The sequence below is a fragment of the Hesperophylax consimilis genome, chromosome 18, assembly GCF_061612785.1.
Source record: "Hesperophylax consimilis isolate HC1 chromosome 18, BYU_Hcon_1.0, whole genome shotgun sequence".
NCBI classification, from domain to species: domain Eukaryota; kingdom Metazoa; phylum Arthropoda; class Insecta; order Trichoptera; family Limnephilidae; genus Hesperophylax; species Hesperophylax consimilis.
In genome coordinates, this window is record NC_142853.1 from 12,695,464 (window position 1) to 12,722,999 (window position 27,536).

Genomic DNA, 27,536 nt, shown 5'->3' on the forward strand with positions numbered 1-27,536 from the left:
AAAATATGTAATAAACTTTGTTTAAACCACCAAATAATAAAACAGAACAAATTAAACTATCTTTGTCAGTCTTTCCAATTATTATTACCATGTTATTTATTCGAGTGCTTTTAAATTTTAGAATAATCACATCCTAATAATATAAACATTAATTTTGAGGTTCTCTTTTAACGATAATTTAGTAAATTTGTAGGTAGGTACAAGAAAAATGCGCAAATTAAGTAAATAACGAAGGCAAATAATACAATCATGATTATATTCAGAGAATAACTAATATGGTATTATGACAAAGTAGTGCAAGTTTTGACTCTGGGCCGGCTGATTGGGGTTTGAATCCCAAGAAATTTCTGAAAAATTAACTAAACCTGGAAATAGTACCACGTGTAAGACGTTCGCATATGTCGGTCGCTTGTGGTAATATGTAGGTAAATTAATGAAGAGCTATGTGTTACGCGATTCACTACACGCTACTTACTAGGACTATCGTTTCGGCTCGTCAGCGCTACGTAGTCGGTTCGCCTGGCACTATTTCCAGCCTTGGTACCTTCAACTTCTGCTATCTTACTTATAAAGATTCCCTAATACACCGCTGCAACGTTTTTGGCCCAAGCATTTTTTTTTTAACCGGCACTACTTTGTTACAATTCTCAAAAACACGGTTATTTTTGCATTTCGCGTTTAGTTGCTAACTTCACGTTTCTTCAAATAACATTTGCGATGTCATATGGTACGTAAAGTACCGAGCCACAAATTACGAAAAAGGAACAAAGCATCTGCTATCGGCGTTTCGCGCCATTTGCGGTTTGCTTCGTTCCTTTTCTATAAGTTGACAGTTTGGCTTGGGTGTGTATTTGTAGCATTATACACGGTATTTTTTTACTTGCTTTGAAATTTTGGTAAATTTTTTTAAATCGATAATTTGATTTTAATTCTTCGGGTACAGCTGCAAATGGGTTTTACTATTTTTTAACATTTTCATTGCGCGACTGATCTATATTTGTCAAATCAAACAGATTGTTAATAAAGTCCGCGATATCCGTCTTAATCCTGGTGGTCCGACCAGTATACCCATGATTATGAGTAGCGTTTTCTACAAACCCGTTCTTTCACAAGATACTTCAAATTAAAAAAAAAATGTTCAATGTTGATTATCAAAAAGGAAAGCATAACAGAAAAATTCTGCGCTCGCACTACATTTCGAACTTTGTCATTGAGGGTTCCATGATAAGCCAACGCAGTTCAATTCAACACACTTTTAAAAAGTGATATAAAGTCATTAGAAACGATGAAATTTTTTTATTATTTAAACCTAACCTAACCTAACCTTACCTAACCTACTTAACCCAGTTAATAAAGTTTTTGTTTCATCACTTTCCATGACTTTGTATAACTTTTTAAAAATGTGATGAATTATCATTTAGTTATTTGAGTTATCCGGTCGCCGTACAAAAAATAGGATTTTTTTAAAGTTACATAAAAGTCTTACCTTCGGGAAGTGGCTCAATGACAATCTGCACAGCTTCCGAGCAGGACAGGAAGGTGGAGGCAACAAGTATCCTAAGAGCAAGTAGCCGCAGCGAATAGAAAGCCATCGTATCTTCTTTTGGAACACACACAACACGAAACTAATTTTTCTTTCGCTGCTATTGACTAAAAAGCTATCGAGTCAATGTCACTTTTATTCTTCAGATACTCCATTGTTTTGAATCCTTGCGGGGTTCCTGCAACAAAGAAAAAATAAATATTAAACTAAATGGTAGTATGATAAGAAATATACAAAATCTACACATTTTTTACATGAATGAAGAATAAACAAAACTCAAACCGATATTATAAGTACTCATGTTAAAAATAATTTATCAACCAAAAAAATGTGTAGAGTACGTTTTGAAATGTCTGTATTTAGCCAAAACTAAATTGATAAAAAATATTGACACATTTAAAAAAAAAAACAAATATTTAAAAAATGACACAAACAATATTTTTTTTCTGCATATTGCGTTTTTTGTTTTTACATTAACTCTACACATATGTTACCTTTGGGGATGCAATGTGGATGGTTTTATTGATGAGAAGAAAGAGTGAACATGGGTCTTCAAGAGACCCAGCTTGTAGGAGAGAGGAAATACAGAAGCCGGCAAATCGTTCCACTGCCGAGATGTTGAACTCAATAACGAGTCGTAGAAGCGGCCCGTTCTCATGTGACAAATGTCAACCGTGTACAAATGTTCAGTGCGCTTTTTCCCGAAGAGATCAATATTCTATAGTAATACCAGTAGAACACGGACAAAATACCTAACGCTTTAAGATTGCAATCCGTTTGTGAAGATAGAGGATTGGTACGTACTGCAAAGCTTTATTTTGAACTGATAGAATTTTTAATTACAATTAACTATTTACTGTCGATATCCGTAAAAGGCAAACATTCCACAACATACAAAAACATAGCAAGTTTATTTTTCATCACAGTTTAATGTTTCACTTTAACTAAACGTTCATCCTAGCTTCACGTGAACATTCAAATGCAAATTATTAGATAACAGATCAAAAAAATACATTTCCATTTTTATTTACGCTGTGTATTTAAAAAAAAATCATCGATATGAGAACAATTAGTTTCGCGTTGATGCATCGATCAAACTGATTACCAGTTTTTATATATTAGTAGACGAAATAACAAATGGTAATATCTCTATTGTCTGAGAATGCCAAATTCTTTTAATTTCATTTCCTAAATCTGTGAATTTTCTTATTTTTTCAGAAACAGATTTTTTAATATTAGAGGTATTTGGAATCTTCTCATTATTATTATCGATGATTCGGAGGATTTTGCAGATTTTCTATGGTTTGTCTCACTTATTTTTACTCAATCATACCTATATTTTTAAACTCTTATATTTTATGTAACCTTTATTTTGTTAACTCTGATATTTTTTATGTAATCTATATTTTGTTTAACTGTAACTGTTTTTATGTAACTGATTTTTAATGTAATCTGTGTAACTAAAAAAAATAAAGACGTACATTATTATATGTAAAAGCCCTATGGGCGTTGAAATAAAATAAATAAATAATTGTAAAAAGCATTCACTTTGTGGCTCATCATAATTTATAACAAAAACACATAAATTTGTTTTTGACCAGTCAGACCATCAGTTTTAAATATTCTCCTGACGAAGGAAGGGATCTTCCGAAACCGGTAGAGTGAAAATAAAACTATCGTGGTCAAAAACAAATTTATGTGTTTTTGTTATAAATAAATAATCATGACATGTTACTTCCAGCCACCAATTGTCCTCGAGAAGAAAATCATATTTTCAGCATCAATTAAAGAAATTATTTCTGCTCGCAAATATATACATCGTGATAGTACTTTTCAGTTTGGGAGCCATCGTACTTCAGTACGAAGCAACAAACACTGAAAATTAGAATTATATTTTATACAGTAATGCAAAAAGTTTGCAAAGGAGGGAATTGCATTTTGATGCTTATATACCAGCGTCACTGTACTCCTGTGTCGCGTCGCGCGTCGATCACTATTAATGATCGTGAACATTATATGTTAAATTTATTTAAAATTGAAAAAATTCTAATTGAATTATTTTAAATGTACAATTTTGAGGCTTCTTCCTTCGCGGCACACCTGAGATTTCTTGCGGCACACAGTTTTGCCGACGCTGTTCTAGAGGAATACATTGGGAAATTACTAATTCATCGTGCAGAAAAATAAAATCTGCTACTTACAGTTACAAGCTGTATTAAACCCATTATTATGTAATTAGTAATAATCGTGAATTTAGAATGTATACATTTTCCGGTGGTTTTCAGCCTTCTACCATTATGTTTTTACTGAATATATCACCTCAGACAAGTTGAACGGTGCATATGCTGTGAGGTTATCGCAGTTGAAAGAGGTATGATGGGATAAGTGCACAACTGCAACGAACTTTGCAGGCCCGTGTTATAAATATGAGATGAAAAGGTTAATTTGGGAGGCTGGTTTGAGAACCGCCTCCCCGGGAACCAACCAACACAAGTGGTTCGCTACGTTTGGTGATTTAGCAGGTGTGCCTGGGTTCATCGGGTGTGATGTGTCAGGATGTGCTTGCCTACCAGCTGGGTGGCGTGCAAGAGAGGCTGGTTTGTGGAGACCCTTTGACCTTTTCATCATGTTTTTCGACTCATCGCCTTGCACCGCAGTGGGAGGAATATATAAATATGTCCGTCACTTCTGGACTTACATAGGCCCTGAGGGTGAATATTTTCCTCAAAGGCCTATTGCGATTAATAAAATTTCTTTAAAAATAATGTAAAAAAAGCGTTAGCAAGTAGGAAAAAGATTTATATATATATATATAGTAAATAAAGTAATAAATAGTGAATAAAGTAATATGTAATGAGTGATGTTATATATATAGCGAACGGTGACCAAGATAAGCGTCAAATGTCAATGTATGTGTGCGTGGATTGAAATTGTACTCGTATTCCGTCGCAATGCGTAAATTAGCATTATTTATCTTGTATGGTTTAACGTTAAATCATACAAGATAAGCGTCAAAGGAGATATAAAAATTGTTTCATGAATTGGTAATTATTTATTACAATAGTGCATTTTTCGTTCAAATGAATTAATACAGTGAAGCTAAGTTACTAAAAAAACGGGCATGGGTTCACTGAACTATTTTAATGTTTATTTATGTGTTATTCGAAAATGAAGTTTAAATATATATAATGATTTATAAAAGTTTCAAAGAAAAAAATGTTTTGTTGTTTACAAATATTTTTTTAATAAACCAGTTAAACATATTACACAAGCAACAACAAAGAATTTAAAATCTCATAATTTTCTTCTTTTGAATAACGATGGAACAATCATCAGCCATCTTACGTTTTAGAAGCCTACTGGCCCCGGGCCCAAAAGTTTTTACAGCGTTGAAACCAAGGGAAGCGCCAGCGACAAACATCGACTTGGAAGTTTTCTTAGCCAAATGCTCATCGGTATTGAAACGCCGAAGATTAAGAGGATCACAGATCCTTGACGAACGCACATATCTGCGAAGTCGGGTCCTCAGAACCTTATCTCCCTTGATGACTGAAGACCACACAGGGTCAACCTTGGATGCTGATAGCAAGGAATTTTCATCAAGTTTTCTGAAGATAATAGATGCGATTTCTAGAGGCAATCTGCTTATCAAATCAGTAACATCAGCTACAACTCGAGTAACTTCCATCACACACAATAACGAATAGAATGAATTCATATCTGGTATTATTAGCAATGCAGTCGAATAGAGTTTGTAAAATTTGGATTGGTTTGGTTATAGATTTCCAGGAAATTTGGTGGTAGTCCGCTTGTTTTGGTAATACCGTGTTGCGGACTTGCATTTTCACGACTCATTTTAAAAAAACTTTTTTCTTTTTAACTTATTAGCTTGAAAGAAGTAGCTTATGTAGGTGAAGGTTTTTAAAGGCTTGCTTCTTTTCCTCCTGTGGTTTTATTTTGATAGATTCACTGTCGTTTCGGTCATTTCTATTTTTTTTTAGAATTGATAGCAATATTTTTTGGTCTATTATTGTGTTAAAAATTTTTGGAGATCAATGAATAAAGCCCAAAGTTTTAACATCATCTTAATTCTTTCTTGCTATGCTTGTTTAATTTTCAATGGCACTCAGCGGTACTCAGATTTTCCCTTAAGCCTTTTTGGGATGGTGGTAATATTTTGTTTTGTTTCAGAAATTTAGCAACATTTGAAAGTTGCAGAAATTAAGCTGACAGTTTGCAATATTTCTGAAAAGGAGTTCAAAAGAATTATAAGTCGGTAATTTTACATATCGGTTGTGCAATGCCTCGAAAGATATATATTTTTGAATGCCGAATGCCACAGATTCATTCTGTTATTTTTGTTTTTGATTGCACAGTACATAGAAAGAGACCGGTCGGTGGCCGAGTTGACATCGCGTTTGGGTCCCACCCAGGCGTAGTGTGATCAATTCCTCGGCTAGCTAAGTCCCTTCATCACAACACAAGCAACATTTTCAGCTTACTGTGATGGTAGTAATAGATTTTCAAATATTGTCAGGTTATTCGTAACCCGGGAATGTATGTCTTTCTTTTAAAAAAAAAATATTTAAAAAAAAGTTTTGTATGGATAATTTCAACAAACTCAAAAAACTTTAGATTTTCGTTTTCGACTAGTTGAAGTTATTTAATTACTAATAATATTGTATAATTAAATGAACTGATTTTGGTTGTCAGTTTATGTGTGCGTGGATTGAAATTGTATTCCGTCGTAATGCGTAAATTAACTTTCAATTAAAAAATTGGAACTGATGAGATTAAACCATACAAGATAAGCGTCAACGTAGATATAAAAATTATTTTATTAATTTTTTTTATTTATTTATTTTTTATTAAGCTGATCTTAATTGACTGAAAATTAAACTTTTTTTAGACAATGTATAGATAGTCCCACGAAGCTGCCGCATGGCTGCTTCTCTGCAGGTTCTATTTCAATATACAATTATACAACAATATAAGTCTCCCGTTACATAAAATAAATTACAGACTCTTACATACTATCATAGAACTCACTAAAGCATCCCAAGTACACTAACACTTTGAATGACAATACGATAGAGTAATTTAAAAGTACAAGACAATATAGCATAGAGATAACACACATTCATAAGTAAGACAAAACGATAACACACATTGAAAGTGAATAACATCGTACTGTAGCACAATGCAATAGAATGAAAATTCTCGTTAACTGAGTGAAAAATGTTATTTTAATTTTTTTTTTCTGGAAATAAAAAGCTTGTTAGTGAAAAAAAATACATTTCAAATAATGTCTTTCCTTTTCTTCTTTGTTTACTCTATTTTTTTATAGATATACAGATTTTTCATTTATAAGCCACATCTTTACAGTTTTCATGCTTAAACTCTTATTTTCCCAAAAGCAAATTTATTTTTGAGCTTATTAAAAATCACTGGTACACAGTACTCCAGCGTTTGGTTTCTATACTTCTTTGTTATTTTAGGTATTTTCAGACCTTTTTTTCTGTAAGACGTGTGGTGTGACTATGTACCAGTGGTTTTTTATAAGTACTATCGCCCCAGTTATCTTTAATAGTAAGGAACCAAAATAAACCTATTATTGGGGGCGGGTCCTCCATATAAGTCCCTCATAATAAGTAATTATTTATTAGAAATAGTGCATCTTTCGTTCAAATGAATTAATACAGTGAAGCTACGTTACTGAGAAAACGGGCGTGGGTTCACTGAACTATTTTTATGTTTGCCACTCTTCGTGTTTACCATTCAGTTTTTTTCTATGTTTATGTTCTATTCAAAAATGAAGTTTCAATATATATAATAACTTATAAGCTTGTCAAAGAAAAAAATGTTTTGTTATTTACAAGTATTTTTTCAATAAATCAGTTAAACATATTATACAAGCAACAACAAAGAATTTAAAATCTCATAATTTTCTTCTTTTGAATAACGATGGAACAATCGTCAGCCATCTTACGTTTTAGAAGCCTACTGGCCCCGGGCCCAAAAGTTTTTACAGCGTTAAAACCAAGGGAAGCGCCAGCGGCAAACATCGACTTGGAAGTTTTCTTAGCCAAATGCTCATCGGTATTGAAACGCCGAAGATTAAGAGGATCACAGATCCTTGACGAACGCACATATCTGCGAAGTCGGGTCCTCAGGACCTTATCTCCCTTGATGACTGAAGACCACACAGGGTCAACCTTGGATGCTGATAGCAAGGAATTATCATCAAGTTTTCTGAAGATAATTGATGCGATTTCTAGAGGCAATCTGCTTATCAAACCATTAACATCAGCTACAACTCGAGTAACTTCCATCACACACAATAACGAATAGAATGAATTCATTATCTGGTATTATAAGCAATGCAGTCGAATAGAGTCTGTAAAATTTGGATTGGTTTGGTTATAGATTTCCAGGAAATTTGGTGGTAGTCCGTTGGTTTTGGTAATACCGTGTTGCGGACTTGCATTTTCACGACTCATTTAAAAAAAAAAATCTTTTAAGTTTATTTGCTTAAAAGTAGTAGCTTTTGTAGGTGAAGGTATTTAAGGGCTTGCTTATTTTCCTCCTTTTGGTCTATTTTTAAGGCAGTGGTTATATTTTTATATTTATTTGCATCAGTTTGAATTTAATTTTAGCGATTATATGAATTTTTCGTTTTTATGACATCTAGGAGATGGGATAGAGTAAAGTGAAGAAGTGCAGATCTGGTCACCAAACATGGCCAGAGCCATTTATAGCGACGTTTCGTTTCTGAATGGTGATATTACGCTTATGGCAATACTGATGGCATCTTTTGATATATATCGTGATCGTGCTGGTACTTCGTATTATTTTTAAGGAATACATATCGAAATAACACAAATTAATCAAATAAAATTAACTTGCGCACGTCGAGATGTGAGCATTCGAACTCCGGATTGCAATTCGAGAGGCTTTACCCTCGTTTATGGAGTCCACTAAGGTTATCTTTTCAAAGAAATTACAATATCTTGTATTAAATAACCATAATTTACATGAATTTGTGTAAAAAATATTGCAAAGGCTAGCACAATAGGTTTGTTGAAAGAGGCGGAGCAAAGGTGGTTTGAACGTTAAAGCAAAATGAAAATTTTGCTCCTTCAATTTTAATTTAATAATACAATTTATCATTATCGAATCTCGTTAACAAGTTTTCAATGATGACTTCTTTTAAGTATTGGCATCGATTTCAATGTATTCATTATTAATATTGAGGGTTAGTAATTAATCTTAGGTATGTAAGACTAGCCTTTTGTGTAAGGTTCGGTAAAGAGATTTGAACTGCTATGAACTGCATAGTGTAAACTATTCCGTCTCGACTGGATAAATGTTTAAACTTTTATGGATTTACTTCTCGAGTTCTCGTACGGATCGAATTTGTTAAAGTGATCCGTCGATAAAGTTTTTACGCGTCGTAAAGGGTAACTTTTAAAGGAGTTTTTCCAAGAGCAGAGCGCACTGCGCACTACACATGAGCTTTAAAAGCGCCTCGGCGGGTATTAATTAATTAGCTGGCAACCCCAGAGTCGCGGAGCAACTCTTTTGTAAAACTATTTTTAATTGTAACTTCTGTTCTTTCAAATTTTTGATTTTATTTTTTGTCGACAGTACCAGGCCAAAGAGACGTCAGTGTAACGAAACGAGGATATCCCTGAAAGTAGACAATTGTCAATTACGTCCTTTTGACTTTGATAATCAAAATGAGTCTGTGTATAGAGTTCATGAGTTAAAAAAAAACCTTTGGTGAAACCAAATTTCAATCGTACAACTTTTCGATTTTGATTTTTATTTTATTTTCTTTTTTTTTTCTTTTCTTTTATTTTAAAGATTTTTAAATATTTCAATTTTCAACTACCATACTAGGCTAATGCCTGTGTTATGGTAGTCATACAAATTATAAAATGTGAAAAAAAATATTAAAAAGTGTTAAAATAATATAAATGTAATATCTTCATACAATAAATATTTTTTAAATTAATTTTTTAAACTTGTTTTAGAAGGTCTTTAGAAATTCTTTAAAAAAATTCTCGTCCCCTTTCAAATATCCAGCGTTGAACACCTACAGTAAAAAGAGATATCTTATTAGTGGATTTTATATCAGTGCTCAATGCGTTGTATATTTTAAGGGTGATGAACTAGAATTGTCGTTGAGCGAACGTGGTTCTGGTTTTTGGGACCTCGCCTCCCAGGTTTGCTGAAAAGCGGGTGTGTGATCTTAGTGAATAGTTGGCGAATATCTAATACCCTGATTTAAGCAAATAGCACATTGGAGAGGTGGGTAGGTTGGCATTTAAATATAATTATCAGTTTTAGTTTTTGTACTGTAATTATTGGATTAATGAAGGATTCAGCACAACCACCCCATCCCATAATACCATATGTTGCAATGGATTGAAAAAGGGAAAAATAAACACTTCTTGGAGTTTAATTTTAATTTTCTTCTTTATAACGTTAACCATAAAATGGCCAACTGAATTTATTCCGAAAGAAAGAATATTCCCAAATGTAAAACAAGCGTCATCATTCATTGCTGATCCAAGAAAAAAAATGTAGGACAAACAGCAAACATTCGGAAAAGAAACTTTCCAAGCGATACTGAAAAATGAAAATAAATCTTGACACACGATTCTTAGCCTCGGTGACATATCGTTCCCGGGACGTTTATTTGTCTAGGCAGGTTTTTAAAAGATATTTTGATAACAGAAATATTTTACTTCATGCCTGTTATTGTGTTGTTTAATGATGAATTATAAACAATGTAATAATTTTTCTCGTCCACCTGAGAACCCATGTATTATAGTCTTATTAATTACTAGTTTTCCTGACCGGCTACAAAAACGTAGAACAAACAATATGGCGTCCTGTATTATCTGCTTAGCGCAGCTACAAACTTTAAATATTTTAATTTACTGATAAAATTCCTGAATTAATAGCTATATTTTTTCTGTTCGAATGTATCTTTTATAAAAAGTACAGTTTTACCTCAAGCGATAAAAAGCTTTAAAAATCCATTTTATATAAAAAATAATTATCAATTTTTATTCGACAAGAAAAAAATATGAGAATCATGATTTGTTTTCAACGTTTTTAATTAAATGCACATATCACAGGTAAAGTCGTGTGGTAAAACTATTAATACAGTTAAAAAACAATTATAATATTCAATGATTGAAAAAATATTTGCAATTCCTAAACGAAAATTTGAAACCGAAAAATCAGAAAAAGAAACGGTCATATCTAGGACATGAACCCAATGACCTTGCCTTGTCGGGGCACGGCTCTACCAACGGAGCTAATGGGACCCTATCTCCTTCGATCATATTTAACTGTATCATAGATACAGTTAAATATGATCCAATATATTAGAACTACCAACATTGTCTTCATTTTCTCACCGCACATTTAAATTGGCTGATATTTTTTTGTATGATCCCAAGATTCAAACCGAACTATATGCAATCTAGACCGTGTCTTAACTCTGTGCCCTGACAAGCCAAGGGTTCTGGGTTCATGTCCTAGATTTGACCGTATCTTTTCTGATTTTTCTGTTTCAAATTTTCGTTTAGGAATCGCTTATATTGTCTTCAATAATCAAATATTACAATTTGAGGTTTTACTCATTAAGTTATTCCAAAATAAATAAAAAACATTATAAGATAAACATCATTGAAAATCCCGTCCCTCGATCTTTTATTGTTTCCATTCCTAGGAGATCGCTTTCATTCTTCTTATTTTGTAAATAGTAAATAGCATATTCGCTGAATTTATGTATGTGCGATTCCTCCATTGGATATTTTCCTATTGGGGCCTCGGATTTATCCCCAAAACGTTATGGCGTAGTTGGGCGTCATGCACGGTTAAGCGTAGAGCAATAAAGGAAAATTTTATTATCTTTGCTAATCCCGGCGATGCAAAATATCCCCAGACGGGCTGCGAACCGGGAACGGAAGTTCGAGTAAACCGAGCGTTAATCAACTTTATTAAACATTGCTATGAGTAATGCGAAGCTTCAATGCTGTACCGGAAGCTTGTGGAGGCAGAGGTCACAGTAAAGTAAAAATTGTCTAGTTCCAACCAAATTTTTAACATAATATTACAACACATGTTATCACAAAAGAGTGGCAGTACACGGCATAGCTATTCGCCTCTAATTAACGCCTATTATGGAAAGTAATGCGCAAAGACTATTATGGAAAGTAATGCGAAAGTTCGAATATTAGACCACGGATTCCTGCGAGCATAACTTTTGCAATGAATTGAACTTCATTCGAATATCGTGCGTAATTTTTCAAACCTTATATCATATACTCAAAGACTAGTAAATTCTATCTCGAGATCTACCTCGAAGTCTTCCTCGAGAGGGTTTTCTCTTAGGGTAAGAATAAACTAGTCGATATCAATGTTTCAAAGACCGAATCATGTCTGATTACGCTTAAAAGGTATCGAAATGACAATCTAGTCCCCTTCAACGGAAGCAATCTTCCCAACATGCCTTCCATTGATATGTTTTGTGTAACTCGAAGTGACCAGCTCTAGCATAGTTTGACACTATGCGGAAACGGGTGGTCCGTTTAATATATGCCCCTATCTTAATAACAGGATTGAAATATTTAGAGCACAGGCGTCAGGTAGTTATGCTGTCCTTGTTCTATGGGTATTACAATGGAAGATGCTCCGAGGAACTAGATTTATCGATGCCTTCAGCAGCATATGTACACTGTTGACATTTGTCACATGAGAACGGCTCGCTTCTACCACTCGTTCTTGAATTAAACATCTCGGCTGCGGAACGATTTGCCAGCTTCTTCAAGACCCATGTTCACTCCTTCCTCTCCTCAAAAAGACCATCCACACAGCATCCCTATAGACGACATAAACTCTGAGGGATATTATTTTACTCAGGGCTTCCTGTGTGGAGTTAATGTAAAAAAATAAAAATATTATGAAATTGTTAATCGCGTTTCCCTTCTTTATAGCCAGACAAGAAATCCTTCCCGCGAATTTAAAAGTCTAGATTCAATTTACGCCCACGTAGGCACTTTTTTACCGAATTAGTTCATAAATTTTGATTTATTTTAAACTTCCGTGATAAGGATAATACTTTGTTAAGGCAAACACTATCATTATTTCCCTACATCCTAAGGAGAAATAAAAAAAATACCTTTGATACTGACATTTACAGAGAAGAGTGGAATTCATAAAAATCGGTAACAAAGATTCATGATTGATCCAATACTGTAATTGAATGTCTTCAGCGGGCCGTCAGGCACCCCTATTTAATGTCTTCCACATTATTATTGGTCTCGCATTTGTAGAGTTATTTCCTAATGTCACCACTGCTGTATTGATTCACGCACCAAGTCTATTGAAAATCTATAGAAGTCTAAATTAAATAGTACACCAAAAGTGAGGAACGTACCTGAGGTCAGGAAGTGTTAAGAAATTATTAAATTCTATTCATAATCATCAATCATCACTACTCTTAAAATAAAAAAAATAAAAAAGAACCGAAAGATTTTAGGAATATAAAAATAAACTAATTTCATAGCTGCTGGATGAATCCAGCTGTAACATTGCTCATAAGACGTTAATTTTTATAAGTTTCCTTTGGCCAGCTAGCTAAGAACTATTAGCCGACAGACAATCTGTTTGAGTCCTGGCATTCTGTCCGGGTAATAGAAAGGAATGGTTATGGTTTCATATGTGGCGTTTGTAAATGGCGTTTTCCTTCGCCGCTGCCAAATTTTTTTACGATCTCTCCATTATTGTGTTGCATGAGCGGTTGAAAAATCAGAAATGTAGGAAACAGAAAAATATTTCAGATTTATTAAAAAGTTTTATTATGTTATTGAATAATTTTTACCATTATTGTTATTATAACTATTTTAGTAATAGCGGGCTAACCTATAGTAATAAAACTATAAATATATTATATGTGATATTGGAAAATATTTTTTAAACATTAGTGACAGGTAAAACAACATTTACATGAGTGACGATATGGGTCACGGGGACCTACATTTTTCAAAACTACTTAAGGCGATGCCATATGTAGTAATGCAAAATCATGTGTTTTTGATTTGAAAATTTGGTCGCCTAAAAATGTTTCAGATGCTTTAATTAAATACTGCGAGTAGAATACATCTTGGCCTTTGAAATTATGGAGTGTTTTTAGATAAATCTTTTTATAAGCTCAGAAAAAAAATGTATAAGGCCCATGAAAACTGCTTTAAAGTTTAAAATATCCTACTTACGAACCCATTTTCGATTATGATTTTATTGTGTAATGTGGAAAATTAAGTTATTTATAAAATGATCGAAAAAAAATTAAATATTTATGCCTGAACATCCACAAAATAAAATAAAAGGCTCTTTCTGGCCATGTTTTTTTCTGGCATAAATCAAAACAGGTGGATGGTGTTAAGCGGGAATTTAAACATTATCGCCATCTACGTGAGGGTTGTTATTGATAGCGGCTCAATTTAAAATATTACACGAAGTAGTGCATCGCCTTAAGGTAAAAGATATATAAAATGTAGATTCTTTTAATGTTTTAAATTATCAATCACAAATCTTTACAACAAATCAGAGATATGAATAAGAGAAAATTTAATAAAAACTTCTCTTTTTTTGTAGGATGCAATTAATTTGTGTTAAGACATAATATTTTCAATTAAATCAATCAATTAAACTTTTAAAAATTCAAAAAAAACTTTAAAATCTGGTGTACAGAAAAACAATAAATTTGAACTTAAAATAATGATGATAGGTAAAGTTACAAAAAATTTTGCACTAAATGCAACACATCTTGCACGATTTGAGATTAATTTTTCAATAAATACTAATAATAGCCAACGCTAGATAGTGTCTGCCTATGCAGTAAATATAGTTTTTAAAGTAATTGGTCCGGAGTTTTAAGACTCAACAAATTCAATAAACAAAAAACATTAAAAAATAACGTAAGTGACGTTGTGGGTCCCGGGGACCCATATTTCTCTCGTCAATAGGCTTTGCACTCAAGCTGTCGGAGTTGAGATGAGCGGCGTCAGTGGTGAATAGGATGAGAGAGTCAAAGGGGGAGGAGTTTAGGTGTGGGTCCCACGGACCATAGAGGGCGGAGGTCCAACCGTTACCGACTGTAGTCAGTGAGTCTATGACATTCCCAATCGGTGTATTTGGTTTAGTTGAAGAAGTGGAAAATGGATGTAGATGGGTAAATGAAGGTTGGGATGTATCTAAACATTCATATCTAGTCATTAAAGAAGGATAAAGATATTTCAATTTTTCAATTGTAAATAGTAATCGTAGTGCGAAAGTATTTTCATCCAGTTATTTGGACTGAGTAAGTTGACATAAACAACCAACTATAATCACCGTGTTTTGTTTGCATGCATCTGCAAGACAAAATAAAATTACTCGAATTCAATTTTCCACTAAATAAAAAGGTAAATAAAACCCAGTCTACCGTATGACTGAATTAAATTGCACGCAAGAATTTATTTTTCAGTTCCTTTACTGAATTTTCAAGAATGCTTTTGTTTTGAAGTTGGATAATATTTATATAAGATAATTCACAAATATCTGGTACCTACCTACTACTGCTTTGAAGATTAATAAAAAAAAGTGACGCAAAAGAGTCCCAACTGCTCACAACTGTCTGAAGCAAGTGAGACTACTATCTCTAATTGGGGTAAGTTGTGAAGCTGAAAGTAGTGAGGGGAGGGATTGAAGTGGGGAAGATAAAGGTAGGGAAGTATCTGGCTACCAAATACAGCTTAACTAATTTCAAACAACGTTTTGATTCATTATTTAGATAAGTTAGAAACCATAATTATTAAGATTATATGAGAATAAATCTATCCAACATATGAATTTACATATACAATGTACTGAAAAACGTATACATTGCAAGATCTGCTAAACCCATACGTTAATTCAATTGGCAAAAATACATCTTTTATGAGAACTGTAATCCTTTTACCCCCAGATCGTAGATCAACTGCGCTATGATACAATTCCGGCGAATGCCCCATTCTCGAGAGAAATTAATTTATTGCGCCCGGGCGCCCCCACATCCAGCCCAGAAGCGACTGCGTTCTGCGCATGTGAACACCGTAACCCTTGTAATTATAGTCAGCCAGACGGTGTTTTTTGACCAGTGGCGGTCCGAGGTAGGATAGGACTCCTGAGAAAAGTTTACGACTAGAAGTCTTCAAAGCATACGATTATATCGTGAACACTGTCAAATTTAATTAATATTAGTATTCATAATCATTTATATTGAATATTTGCAAATTTAATAATAATAATAATACAAATTATATTATTTTGTTCGAATTGAGATGTGCCATATAAGTTTTTGAATTAAAATATTTTCTAACAAAATATGATAATATTATGGTATTATAGAGTGAATTATACTATCAGTACTTCCCTAGTGGAAGACCACCATTCTGAATTGAAACGTTTCTTGATGTGGATTTAGCCATGGTGACCTGATTTGAATAGCCGGGTACTTCCATACCTTCCTCTTCCTTTTCTCCTTCCCCTCCCCACTACCTTCAGCCTTACAACATTCCAAACAAGCACGACATTAACTTTTCAGAAGGACATGCACGAAATATAATAATATATTTTCAGACGCCGATATATTCCACTTGTCCTTGGTTTAGTTTACTAAATGCATATTGGAGAAAATTCAATCAAATTGTTAGTTACTTACCCTCCCCCCCTGCTGTGTATAAGACATCTCAGTTTTTTTTTTATAGTGAATACCTCACAAGAGTCCCAACTGCTCCCGTCTGGAGCCAGTGAGACTATGGCATCCCCAATTGGGGGATGTTGTGAGGCTGAAGGTAAGTGGGGAAGGGAAAGAGGAAGGTGGGGAAGTACCTGGCTATTCAGATCTAGTCACTAAACACGGCTAAAGCCATTTGGAGCAACGTTTCAATTCTGAATGGTGGTCTTACACCAGGGCGATACTGGTAGTATCTTCCACTCTGGAACGTGCCGCAAATATACTATATATTATTTTAATTAATTAATTGTGAAATAACACAAATTAATCAAATAAAATTTATTTGCGCACGCCGGGTTCGAACCCGCGACCTTCGGAATGGCAGTCCAATGCGTTACCACTGGACTATGCCGGCCGTCAAGTTATTTTCATTAAGGTGTTTTTTATGTTTTTCTGTTTATTTATGTTTTTTTTCTATTCGTAACATGAATTTTATGTGGAAACTTCACTGTTTAAAATTTAATTCACGTAAAATGTAATCATTTATATAAAATTGTAAAACTATTTTTTACCCAAACAAAAATAAATAAAATATTCCCCAATGGGATATGCCATGATCTCACTGGCTTCCAGACTGTTGGGAGCAGTAGGGACTCTTGTGTTATTCACATTAAAAAATATGGAAGTAAGTTGGCTTATTGAATTATATTTATAAATTTTACAAAATACTGATTTTTAAAGTTTGTGATTTAAATTAAAAATGGAGGGTTTTGAAACTATTGGGAATGTAAAAAATAAACTTTTTTCAATTGGCTTGCTATAAGAAATGGAAACAAATCTAGTAATCTAATATAGACGGTTCAATTCTGGGGAGAAAGATGGAAAATTTACTATGAAATTTTTTGGAACCTCTTCTTTCCATAACGTATCATTTACAATCACATTGACAAATTAGATGGTGCAAATAATATAGTTGTCTTTTCCAGGAATGTAATCTATCAATTCTATTTTATTTTTTTCTTACGCAATACAGAGGCCGATGACGGAAGTTTGAACCCTTAATCCCTTCCTTCTTTATGTACTCCCTTGCTTATATTACTTTTATAATATATTTGGCTTCCTTCTACTAGTTTTAAGATACCTACAAACTAAAATGTAATCTTATTAAAATGAATATTTCTAAGATCTTCCAAGCGTGCCTAAATAATAACGTTGTATGTGTAGTCTCAATGCAACCGTTATGCCCGTAATAACCAGAATAATATCTAATACTAAAATTTGGCAAAAGCTGTATTGTCAGCAGGTATTCATCCAGGAAAGATAAGGAGAAGGGGTGGATAATGGTCGGGGTAGTTATAGGTTGGAACAGGGTGGTAAGGGATGGAAGAGATATAGGCTAGGGATAATTCCGTTTGAGGTTGGGACAAGGAAGTAATTCCACGGTTGCCCATTTCAGAGAGATCTTATTATACAGATGCATATTATTGTGGTGTCTATTTTGGGGCTACAGAGTGGAACGTGTTTGACAAATAATACAGAGAAGTATATTATTACCTTTATATTAATTTTTGGTATTAATAATGTTTCAGAAAAAAAATTCAGTGCTCATACTTCAGTCACGGTTGTCGTTTATTGGTAACCATAAGAAGATGGAATAGATATTTAATATATTCAATTCATAGTAGTATTATAAATATCAAACAGAAATTAGAAATAATTAACAGAGAAAATACAGTTTCATCAAATATCAGAGAAATGATTTTTTATGGTATTTTTTAAGTTTGTTAAGCTATCAATAAAAAACGTCAACTATTGTTCTAAATTCAAAATAAATTCTTAAAATGTCTTGTTACAGGTACTTTCACAGAGTTTGGAAATTAATGTTGAATATGAATTGTTAAAAAAGAAAAACAACCCGTTATAATAATTAGGCAGATGCAGCTTTATACTTTAAAATTGATTCATTGAGTGTACGAAAGCATCATTCTTTGTAATTTTTTTGTTCAGTTATAATTTCATTACGGGCCAGTTACTTTAAAGAACTGATAGTAACAGATCTTGAATAGAACTTTCACAGAATTTGAAAATTGATGTTGATAGATAATTGTTCAAATTCTGTGAAATATCTAGTTGTAATAATTATGTCGACAGCTTCACACATTAAAATTGATTCATGTAGTGTACTAAAGCACCAATCCTTTGTAAATTAGTTATCAATGGCCAGAGTTGCGAAATAATATTCAATTTTATGTATCTGCGCGCTTCACACGCTATTTTGTTACGTTTAGTAGATCAATGCAAAAAAAACTTAAAACAATAATTTTGCTTTAACAGACTTTATCATTGTCATCATTACTTTTGGCTCTACAGCCCCTGGTGGGTCTTGGCCTCCTCAAGAGTCTTCCTCCACTCATCTCGGTCCCGCGCCAGCTCTCTCCAGTTTCGAAGCTCCAAGGCAGACAAATCTTTTAGGACGTTGTCGCTCCATCTTAACCTTGGCCTTCCCAGGCTCCTTCTCCCTATCGGTCTTGAGCTCAGCAGGGACTTTGGTTCAACAGACTGTATATATAAATCAATTCTAATAACGTAATAACAAAAGTGGACGATATTATAAAGCCAGAGTACCTGTGTTTTATTTTACAGCATATTATAAAAAGAGAGTTAAATGTTGATCTAGAGCAGTGATTCCCAAAGTGGTCTATATCGACCCCCAGGGGTCTATGACAACCTGCAAGGGGTCTACGTCAGCGAAAAAAAAAATTGGGGGTCCATGAAATGAAAATGGGGGTCCACGATAGTGGATATCAACATACACTGATAGTACATATTTACTTACATTATACTATCTTATAATATTAAGAATTATACATTATTTATAAAAGTACCTATGAAGTAAAAAAATTATTATATATGTTTATAAAATTATGTAAGTTGTAGGATGTAGGCATTCGCTTTGTGGTTGCAATACATTTTGAACTTGTAAAAACCTGCACATAATGATATACCAGTATCATCTTGTTACAAGCATACGCGCAGTAAAAATTCTTGTCAATTTTTGTCTCAGAGCTTCGCGAACTTGCACTGACTTGTTCAATTCGTCACTCTATAAATACGAATGTGAGACAGATACGTTTATTCGTTTCCTGAATCTTGAAAAGGAAAGTGCTAAGAAAATATTTAAAAAAATATAAACTGGTAGTTTATCACACAAATTATAGTGAATCAGTGTTATTTTGTTTGAGAGTGCCGGAGAAAAGTAAGTACATTATTTTTTTATTAAATTTTAGTTTTGTACTCGTACTTAGTAAAGATAGATAAATTACGCCGATCATGACTTCACTTATTAGTAGTTTAATATTCAAATAATTCAAAATTATATGAGTACTCCTCAATAGTTTCTTTTTCAAAGTTTAAGCAATCGGTATTATAATTACAGTGCAATCTCCGTAATCCGAACTAATTACCGAAAAGTTCGGATTATGGAATGTTTTCGGAAAAATCTAAAAAAAGACAACTGTACATACATAAGACGTATGTATTTTATTATTAACACACAATATGTTACCACTTTGAAAGATAAATTAAGAAATCCAAAACTGTACAGCTGCGTGTTTTTTGAAGAATTTCCAATATACACTCTCATTTCTTTGTTTTTTTTTTCATAGAATTTAAATGTTTACATAAAGGAAACATATTAAAAAAATATATTTTGGAATTAAACTATATATTTTGGCCGGTCACATAAATAAATATGTATGTGTGTCAATATTTACTTATTTATGACCTTGCTAGGTATTTTTTATTCTTTTATAAATACATATATCTTACCAAATAACTTCACAAAAAAGTAAAAAAAATGTACTTTCGTCCATTGGTCGTTACACTGTGGGCCAGTTCGGATTACTGGAACGTTCGGATTACGGAGGTTCGGATTATGGATATTGCACTGTACATACTTCTCTATATTAAAATTTAAATTTTGTATTATTGCTAAAGTGGAACCAGTGAAATTTTACACATGACAGTCGAATGTACGTAGAGATAAATCGCATAAAAAATTGTTATTATTATTCGTTGTATAATATTTTATTTTAACATTTTTGTCATGTTACTTTCAAATTTTCTTAAAGTTCCATCATACCAAAACCTTAGGTAACATTCATAACATTCCCCTTCTCACATTCTAATTTATAATGGCTGTACGCCTATGCCTGCCATAAAATCTAAGACCATACAATTTAAATTTGACTTTGATTTTTTAATATAAAGCTGCTGGACTTTATGTCTTATTTAAATAGATTAATTTTGCCCACATATGATTGATGCCATGTTCGAATCTAAAAAGAAATGTAGACAAAACAGTGTTGATTATTTGAAGCTTGGCTTTATTCCATCATTGTCGTACAAACAATTGCCTATGTGCCTTTTATGCAACAAAGTTTTGGGCAATGACGCTATGAAACCATCTAAGCTGCAGGATCATTTGAGAAGATGTCACCCTGATAAAATAGATTCAAACACTCGAAGATAAACTTCAGAAGAGACCTACGCTGGACAGAATGTTCGCTTCGACGTCACAAAGAAACGATGATGGTTTGCGGGCGTCTTACAATATCTCGCTACTTATAGCAAAATCCGGAAAACCGCATACTATCGGAGAGAAGTTAATTTTGCCAGCCGTTGAAGAGGTTTTAAAAACTTTTTTACACAAACTCCATCTGATATCATTAAAAGAATTCCCTTAAGCAACAATACTGTTGAAAGACGTATTGATGAAATGAGTTCTGATATTGAAAGGTTCTTGTGTAATTATTTGCAAACGACCCCTTTCTCTATACAACTGGACGAGTCAACTTTACCTGGTAATGAAGCATTATTTTTTTTTATTTTTTATTTTTTTATTTTTATAGTGAATACCTCACAAGAGTCCCAACTGCTCCCGTCTGGAGCCAGTGAGACTATGGCATCCCCAATTGGGGGATGTTGTGAGGCTGAAGGTAAGTGGGGAAGGGAAAGAGGAAGGTGGGGAAGTACCTGGCTATTCAGATCTAGTCACTAAACACGGCTAAAGCCATTTGGAGCATCGTTTCAATTCTGAATGGTGGTCTTACACCAGGGCGATACTGGTAGTATCTTCCACTCTGGAACGTGCCGCAAATATACTATATATTATTTTTAATTAATTAATTGTGGAATAACACAAATTAATCAAATAAAATTTATTTGCGCACGCCGGGTTCGAACCCGCGACCTTCGGAATGGCAGTCCAATGCGTTACCACTGGACTATGCCGGCCGTCGAATTATTATTATTATTGGCATATGTTCGTTTTATTATGAATCAAGAAATCTACGAAGAACTGTTCTTCGCAAGAACTTTGACAACCGACACTAAAGGTGAATCAATATTTCATGTTTTGAAGGATTACTTCATTGAAAAAGCAATCCCTTTATCAAATATAATGTCAGTAGCTACAGGTGGAGCACCTGCCATGGTTGGACGTTATCGTGGATTTATAAGCTATTTAAAACAAAATGTGCCAGGGGTGTTAGCAATACATTGTGTCATCCATCGACAACATTTAGTTGCTAAAAATTTGAGTGTTAGATTACATGAATCTCTTCAATTAGTCATTGATGCAGTAAACCGAATCCGAAGCAACGCGTTGAATACGCGGTTATTTGCGCAGTTGTGTGAAGAAAATGACGAACACTTTCATCAATTACTCCTTCACACTGAAGTACGCTGGCTGTCGAAAGGCTTATGTTTGACAAGATTTTTTTGCACTTTTTGAGACTATTTTAGAATTTCTGGATACTAAAGATAAAATTTTAAAAGACAATTTAATGAAGAGGAAAACAGACATCGCCTATTTAACAGATTTGTTTACAAAATTTTAAGGTTAATTTGCAGTTACAAGGCGACAGTCTAAATTTGATTAAAACAAAGTCCATCTTATAAGCGTTTCTTGCCAGAGTTAAACTAATGAAGCAAAATATTGGACGGGGCGAATTTTCCCAGTTCCCCAATTTGTCACAGACAAACTGCCAGGAAGACGACGTTTCAACCTACGTTCAACATTTAAATGCCCTCTATTCAGATTTTGAAACTAGGTTTGAGGATGTTTTGACTATGGTAATACCACCGTGGATAATTAACCCATATGGTGACATAGATGAAACGAATGTCATAAAACAAGAGGAACTGACTGAAATAAGTACAAACAAAGAACTTAAGGTTCAGTTTAAGCACGGATATCAGCACTTCTGGCTGCAAAAAAACATACCCGTTACTTATCCCGTATTATGGAATATAGCGAGGAAATTTTTAATTTCCTTTCCATCGTCATACCTAGTGGAAAGGGGGTTCAGCGCTGTTACCAATCTCCTAACGAAAAAAAGAAACAGACTGGACATCATTAGCCGAGGAGACTTAAGATTAAACCTTACAAAATTGACGCCAAATGTTGATAATTTATTATTAAAGCATCAGGTTCATCCTTCCCACTAAAAACATTTACTTATTGCTTTGTTTATTTTATGTTACGTTTATTTTATATAACAGATACAAAATTTTATTTTGAGAAGTTTTAATTTAAATTCAATTGTTAAATGTATAAAACTGAACATGTGTTTTTACTTTAAGTTTTTAACACTAAACTTCACTACAGTTAGAAATTTACAAAAAATCAATATCAGGTAAGTAGGGGGTCTACCAAAAACAGAAAAACATGGCAAGGGGTCTACGACACAAAAAAGTTTGGGAACCTCTGATCTAGAGTATCTAGACCGTAAGAGTGCTCAGAACATTTTTTTAAACTTTAATGTTTGTCCTCTCAAAACACTTTAATGCTTAAATATTTAGGTGTCAATTTTTCAGTATTTTCGTGTAGGTCTTGTAGAGTGTGGAGGTATGTGGAGAAAAGGTCAGATTTTTTTCCTCCTCTGCTCATCTCACTAGGGAATTCCTGTGTCTAGATGAACAGCTATACAATTATATTTAATCAAATAAGTAAATTACATAATACATGAATAAATGGATTATATCAAATATTGGCTTTCTAAAGTAATTTATGACAGAAGCAATGATATGGGTAATCCAAAATCACCACTCTCAGCTAGTACGGAATTTTTGACCATTTTCTTGAATAAATTAAACGAACCTATAGTTTTGATAGTTTCACTGAGCAATTATAAAGCAACTGGGGTTATAAGAAAAACTCATTTGTCCAAAGGATGTTCTGGTATTCATTGGCTGATACATTAAAGAAGAAGCAATGTTGTTGAAAAATTTACAGAGAGCCTATATTATGTACAACTGCCTTATTGACATAATTTTACTTTCACTAACTGTGACGAATACAAAAAACTTTTCTAATACATTATTTTTAATATAAATTTTTATACAACATTTTAAAACTCTAGGGTAGTCGTGTGACAAAAACAAGCGTATATTATAAAGTTTTTAATTGTAACAATGTTTAATATACTTCTTAGAGTCTTGAAGATGTAGGCTAGATTTCTTATTTGTTTATTAATATAGTAATATGATTGTTCCATTTAAGATTTTTAGCAGTTATTAAGCCAAAATATTTGATATTGTCTACTCTTTCCAAAGGTTGACAATTAAACTCCTGCACCCAATGTTTTTTTGTACAAGTAGGTATATTTGTTTTTCAAGAGTTTCACAAATATTGGTGTGACAATAAATTACGGACTGAGTACTGCTAAGCTTTTTAGTACTTTGACGTTCATATTATTAAAAATACATGTACCTACTTATTCTACTAATACTAAAATTAAACACGTTTTGGCATAATTATTTATTTTTATTATTACTTTTGTTTACTTGCTATTAATAATTGAAAAAATACGTATTATTATAAATAATCGTATTATTATTATTCAAATTCTTAATTATGAATTATTCATATTGGTAATATTATTTTTATTTCATTTTTATTTTTAATATTAAAACGTGTGTTTATACCGAGGTTTACGAAATATCGTTTGCAGAAGTTTAACAACATACATATAAATATTTGTACAGCGCCTTTGAGGTGATTTTTCATGAAAACGGCGATATTCAAATGAACCAAGTATTGTTATTTTTAACCCTTAAATAAGAAAATTATATTTAGCTCTTTTGCTAATCATGTATGAAATCAAGCACTATTTCAAAATGAATGAAATATTTTTATATCATTTTTTTAAAGATAAACTTCTGTTTACAAGAAAGGATTTTTATCTTTAGCACAAAGAATAATAAATTACTAGCAGTTAAAAACCCGCTCCGCGGGTTTTTTTCTGCTAGGCCCTGCGGGCGGCTCTTGCTTGGGGTTCGCCCATTTTAAGTGATATTAACAACAGTTACATTTAATAGATAGATATTAGAACATTCACAGAGAGAGGGTGAGCATATATATTGTTAAAACACGGAACAGGAAGGAGTTAATTAATAATAACATTCTAAATTTACGCATAATAAGAATGACAGTTGTTTGAATAAATGAAATTTTACGTATTTGTGATGGATTATTTCAAATGAAACACTATTATTGACTACATGTCTACAACTGATATTAACTGTTATCGTACCTAATATAATTAGCTCATAGGAGACTTGCAGTGCTTAAATATGTGTTACAACCGTCAATGTCTATAAGTTGAATCAATATCGTTTAGTTTGTCACAATTAAAGATAGTTTTAACAAAGTTGACTTAAATAACAGATTATTACATATTGATTAATTGTACCCGTGTTTATGAATAAAAGGAGGGTAATTGTGCGGTGACATTAGCAGTCGGTTTAATTAAAAGGTGTTAATTTTACTCCAACTGGTGGTAATTCTTTACCTACAACTGTTACTGTATCTAATAAAGTTTAAAGCTAGATTATATATACACCTTCATCAGGAGAGTAAAAATCTATATATAAAGGTAGATTATTACAATATAGCGCCCCTGAGGTGATATCTCACAAAAGCGGCGCTATGCAAATTGTCCAATAAATAAATAAATATAATGTTTACATTTTATTGTGTATACACCGAAGTCAAAAATTAAATATAGATTGCAATTCAGAAAGAAGAAGTGGAAGGAGGGGGGAGGAGTAAGAGTAGGCTGGGTTTATAATAATTAGGAATTACAATATCGTTAGACGGGAAAGACCAGTTGAGTGGGAAAATATTTAAAAGAGAGTTTATAAAAAAATTCTTGTTTATTATATCTGCTTTTATATTAATATGTTTCCTCATTTCAAAAATTTCAAAATTATTTATCGTGAAGTATTTTAAGACCTGAAAAAAACAAATAGCATATAACCATAAAACAATATATTCATAAGACAAATAGCATTTAATAACGGTTATTCAAATAAATTGATAGTTGAAATACTAAATAAAAAAATTAAACACATTCTCTTCAAACGGTCTTTCTAAAGATAGAAATAAACAATGGCGTAGAATTCTGTTTGTGGATAACGATACTTCTAAAATTATATATATATAAACAATCCTGGTACCATTCAACTGGCGTTTTACACTAATAACAATGAAGAAATATATTCTTAATAATAATGATAGCAAAATTCAAACAAAAAAAACAGGAGTTTAAAAACTCAATTGAGATGATTGTAATTTCTTTTACAAAGGTAGAACCAATAGAAACTTTGAAGTCAGAACTAAAGAATATCGCAGGGCTATAAATGGAAATAGTGAATCTGAGTTTGCAAATAATCTTTTAAATAATGATCACACTTTCGATAAAAATTCAGGTCTTTAAATACTTCACTCAGGATATAAAGCATCGCAAATAAATCCAATTTTAGAAATTAGAAAACATGCCAATATAAAATCAGATATAATTAATAAGAAAAAAAAATATAAAAAATAATGATAAATGCCATTACAAAGTGATAAGCTTCCAGAAGAAATCTTCTTATAAAACGCTTGTTAATGGTAAGTAGTCAAGTATTGTTAGCTGCATATTTAAATATTCGCGCCAGGCATTTGGTTCGTTTTTAAACCGCCAGAGGTGCGCTCTGTCGGCCATCTTGAAGAAACGCGTGAATTTTTATAAACGTCAAACATAATCACGTAACTGTGGAGAATTTTCATTGTAATGTAATTAATCCAATGGATTATGAACTTTCTAAAACATATTTTCTTCGATATTATCCAAAAATTATATGAGCAGAAACGATGCTTATGAAGAAATCTCGTATTATTATGAGGCGATCCTATTTTAGTATGGAATTGTGTCTTAATATTCAAGTTACCCGAAACAGACAATTTAAATTTGACCAATCAGAGGGCCTACACCGTCCAGACGCTGGGACAATAATACTATCAGATTATAAACAATATTTATAAGCCTCACACACCTTTGTAAATTTAAAAAGTCTTCCGAGAAAAAAATAAATGCTGCATGACGAGAATCGAACCCGCATCCTTCGGATTGCTGGTCGGGTGCACTAGCTACGATGCTACGCCAGCTTATGTTAAAACGCCAAAAAAATCAATAAACACTAGTATGAAAAATTATTGCTTATTAGATTTATTCATATAGTGGCTTTTTTCTCCGAAGATTAGAAGATTAGCACTTAAGGCGATGCACTACGTCGTGTAATATTTTAAATTGAGCCGCTATCAATAATAACCCTTACGTAGATGGCGATAAGGTTTAAATTCCCGCTTAACACCATCCGCCTGTTTTGATTTATGCAAGAAAAAAACATCGCCAAAAAATGCCTTTCATTTTATTTTGTGGATGTTCAGGTATAAATATTTTTTTTTTTCGATCATTTTATAAATAAATTAATTTGCCACGTTATACAATAAAATCATAACCGAAAATGGGTTCGAAATTAGGAGATTTAAAACTTTAAAGCAGTTTTCATAGGCTTTATACATTATTTTTATCTGGGCTTATAAAAAGATTTATCTAAAAAATATTCGATTATTTCAAAGGCTAAGATGTATTCTACTCGCAGTATTTAATAAAAGCATCTGAAACATTTCTAAGTGGCCAAATTTTCAAACCAAAAACACATGATTTTGCATTACTACGTATGGCATCGCCTTACAGTATTATACAGCCCTGATGAAGGCAGCGTCATGAAATCCGGCAGCAAAACCCGGTCGGCATTAAGTGTAAAAACGAATGTGGTGTTTATTAAGTTATTATTTTATTTTAAACATTACATTACAAAATATCT

At 32.8% G+C, this 27,536-nt stretch overlaps 1 protein-coding gene across 1 annotated transcript in view; it reads right to left on the minus strand.

Moving 5' to 3' along the window:
• Sema2a (Semaphorin 2a) overlaps positions 1 to 27,536 on the minus strand; it is a 1,027,416-nt gene that overhangs the window by 467,353 nt on the left and 532,527 nt on the right. The window contains exon 5 of the mRNA XM_089642321.1: positions 1,487 to 1,721. Within this exon, the coding sequence (XP_089498447.1) occupies positions 1,487 to 1,592 (106 nt within the window). The 5' untranslated portion in view covers positions 1,593 to 1,721. The remainder of the gene's footprint in view (positions 1 to 1,486; positions 1,722 to 27,536) is intronic.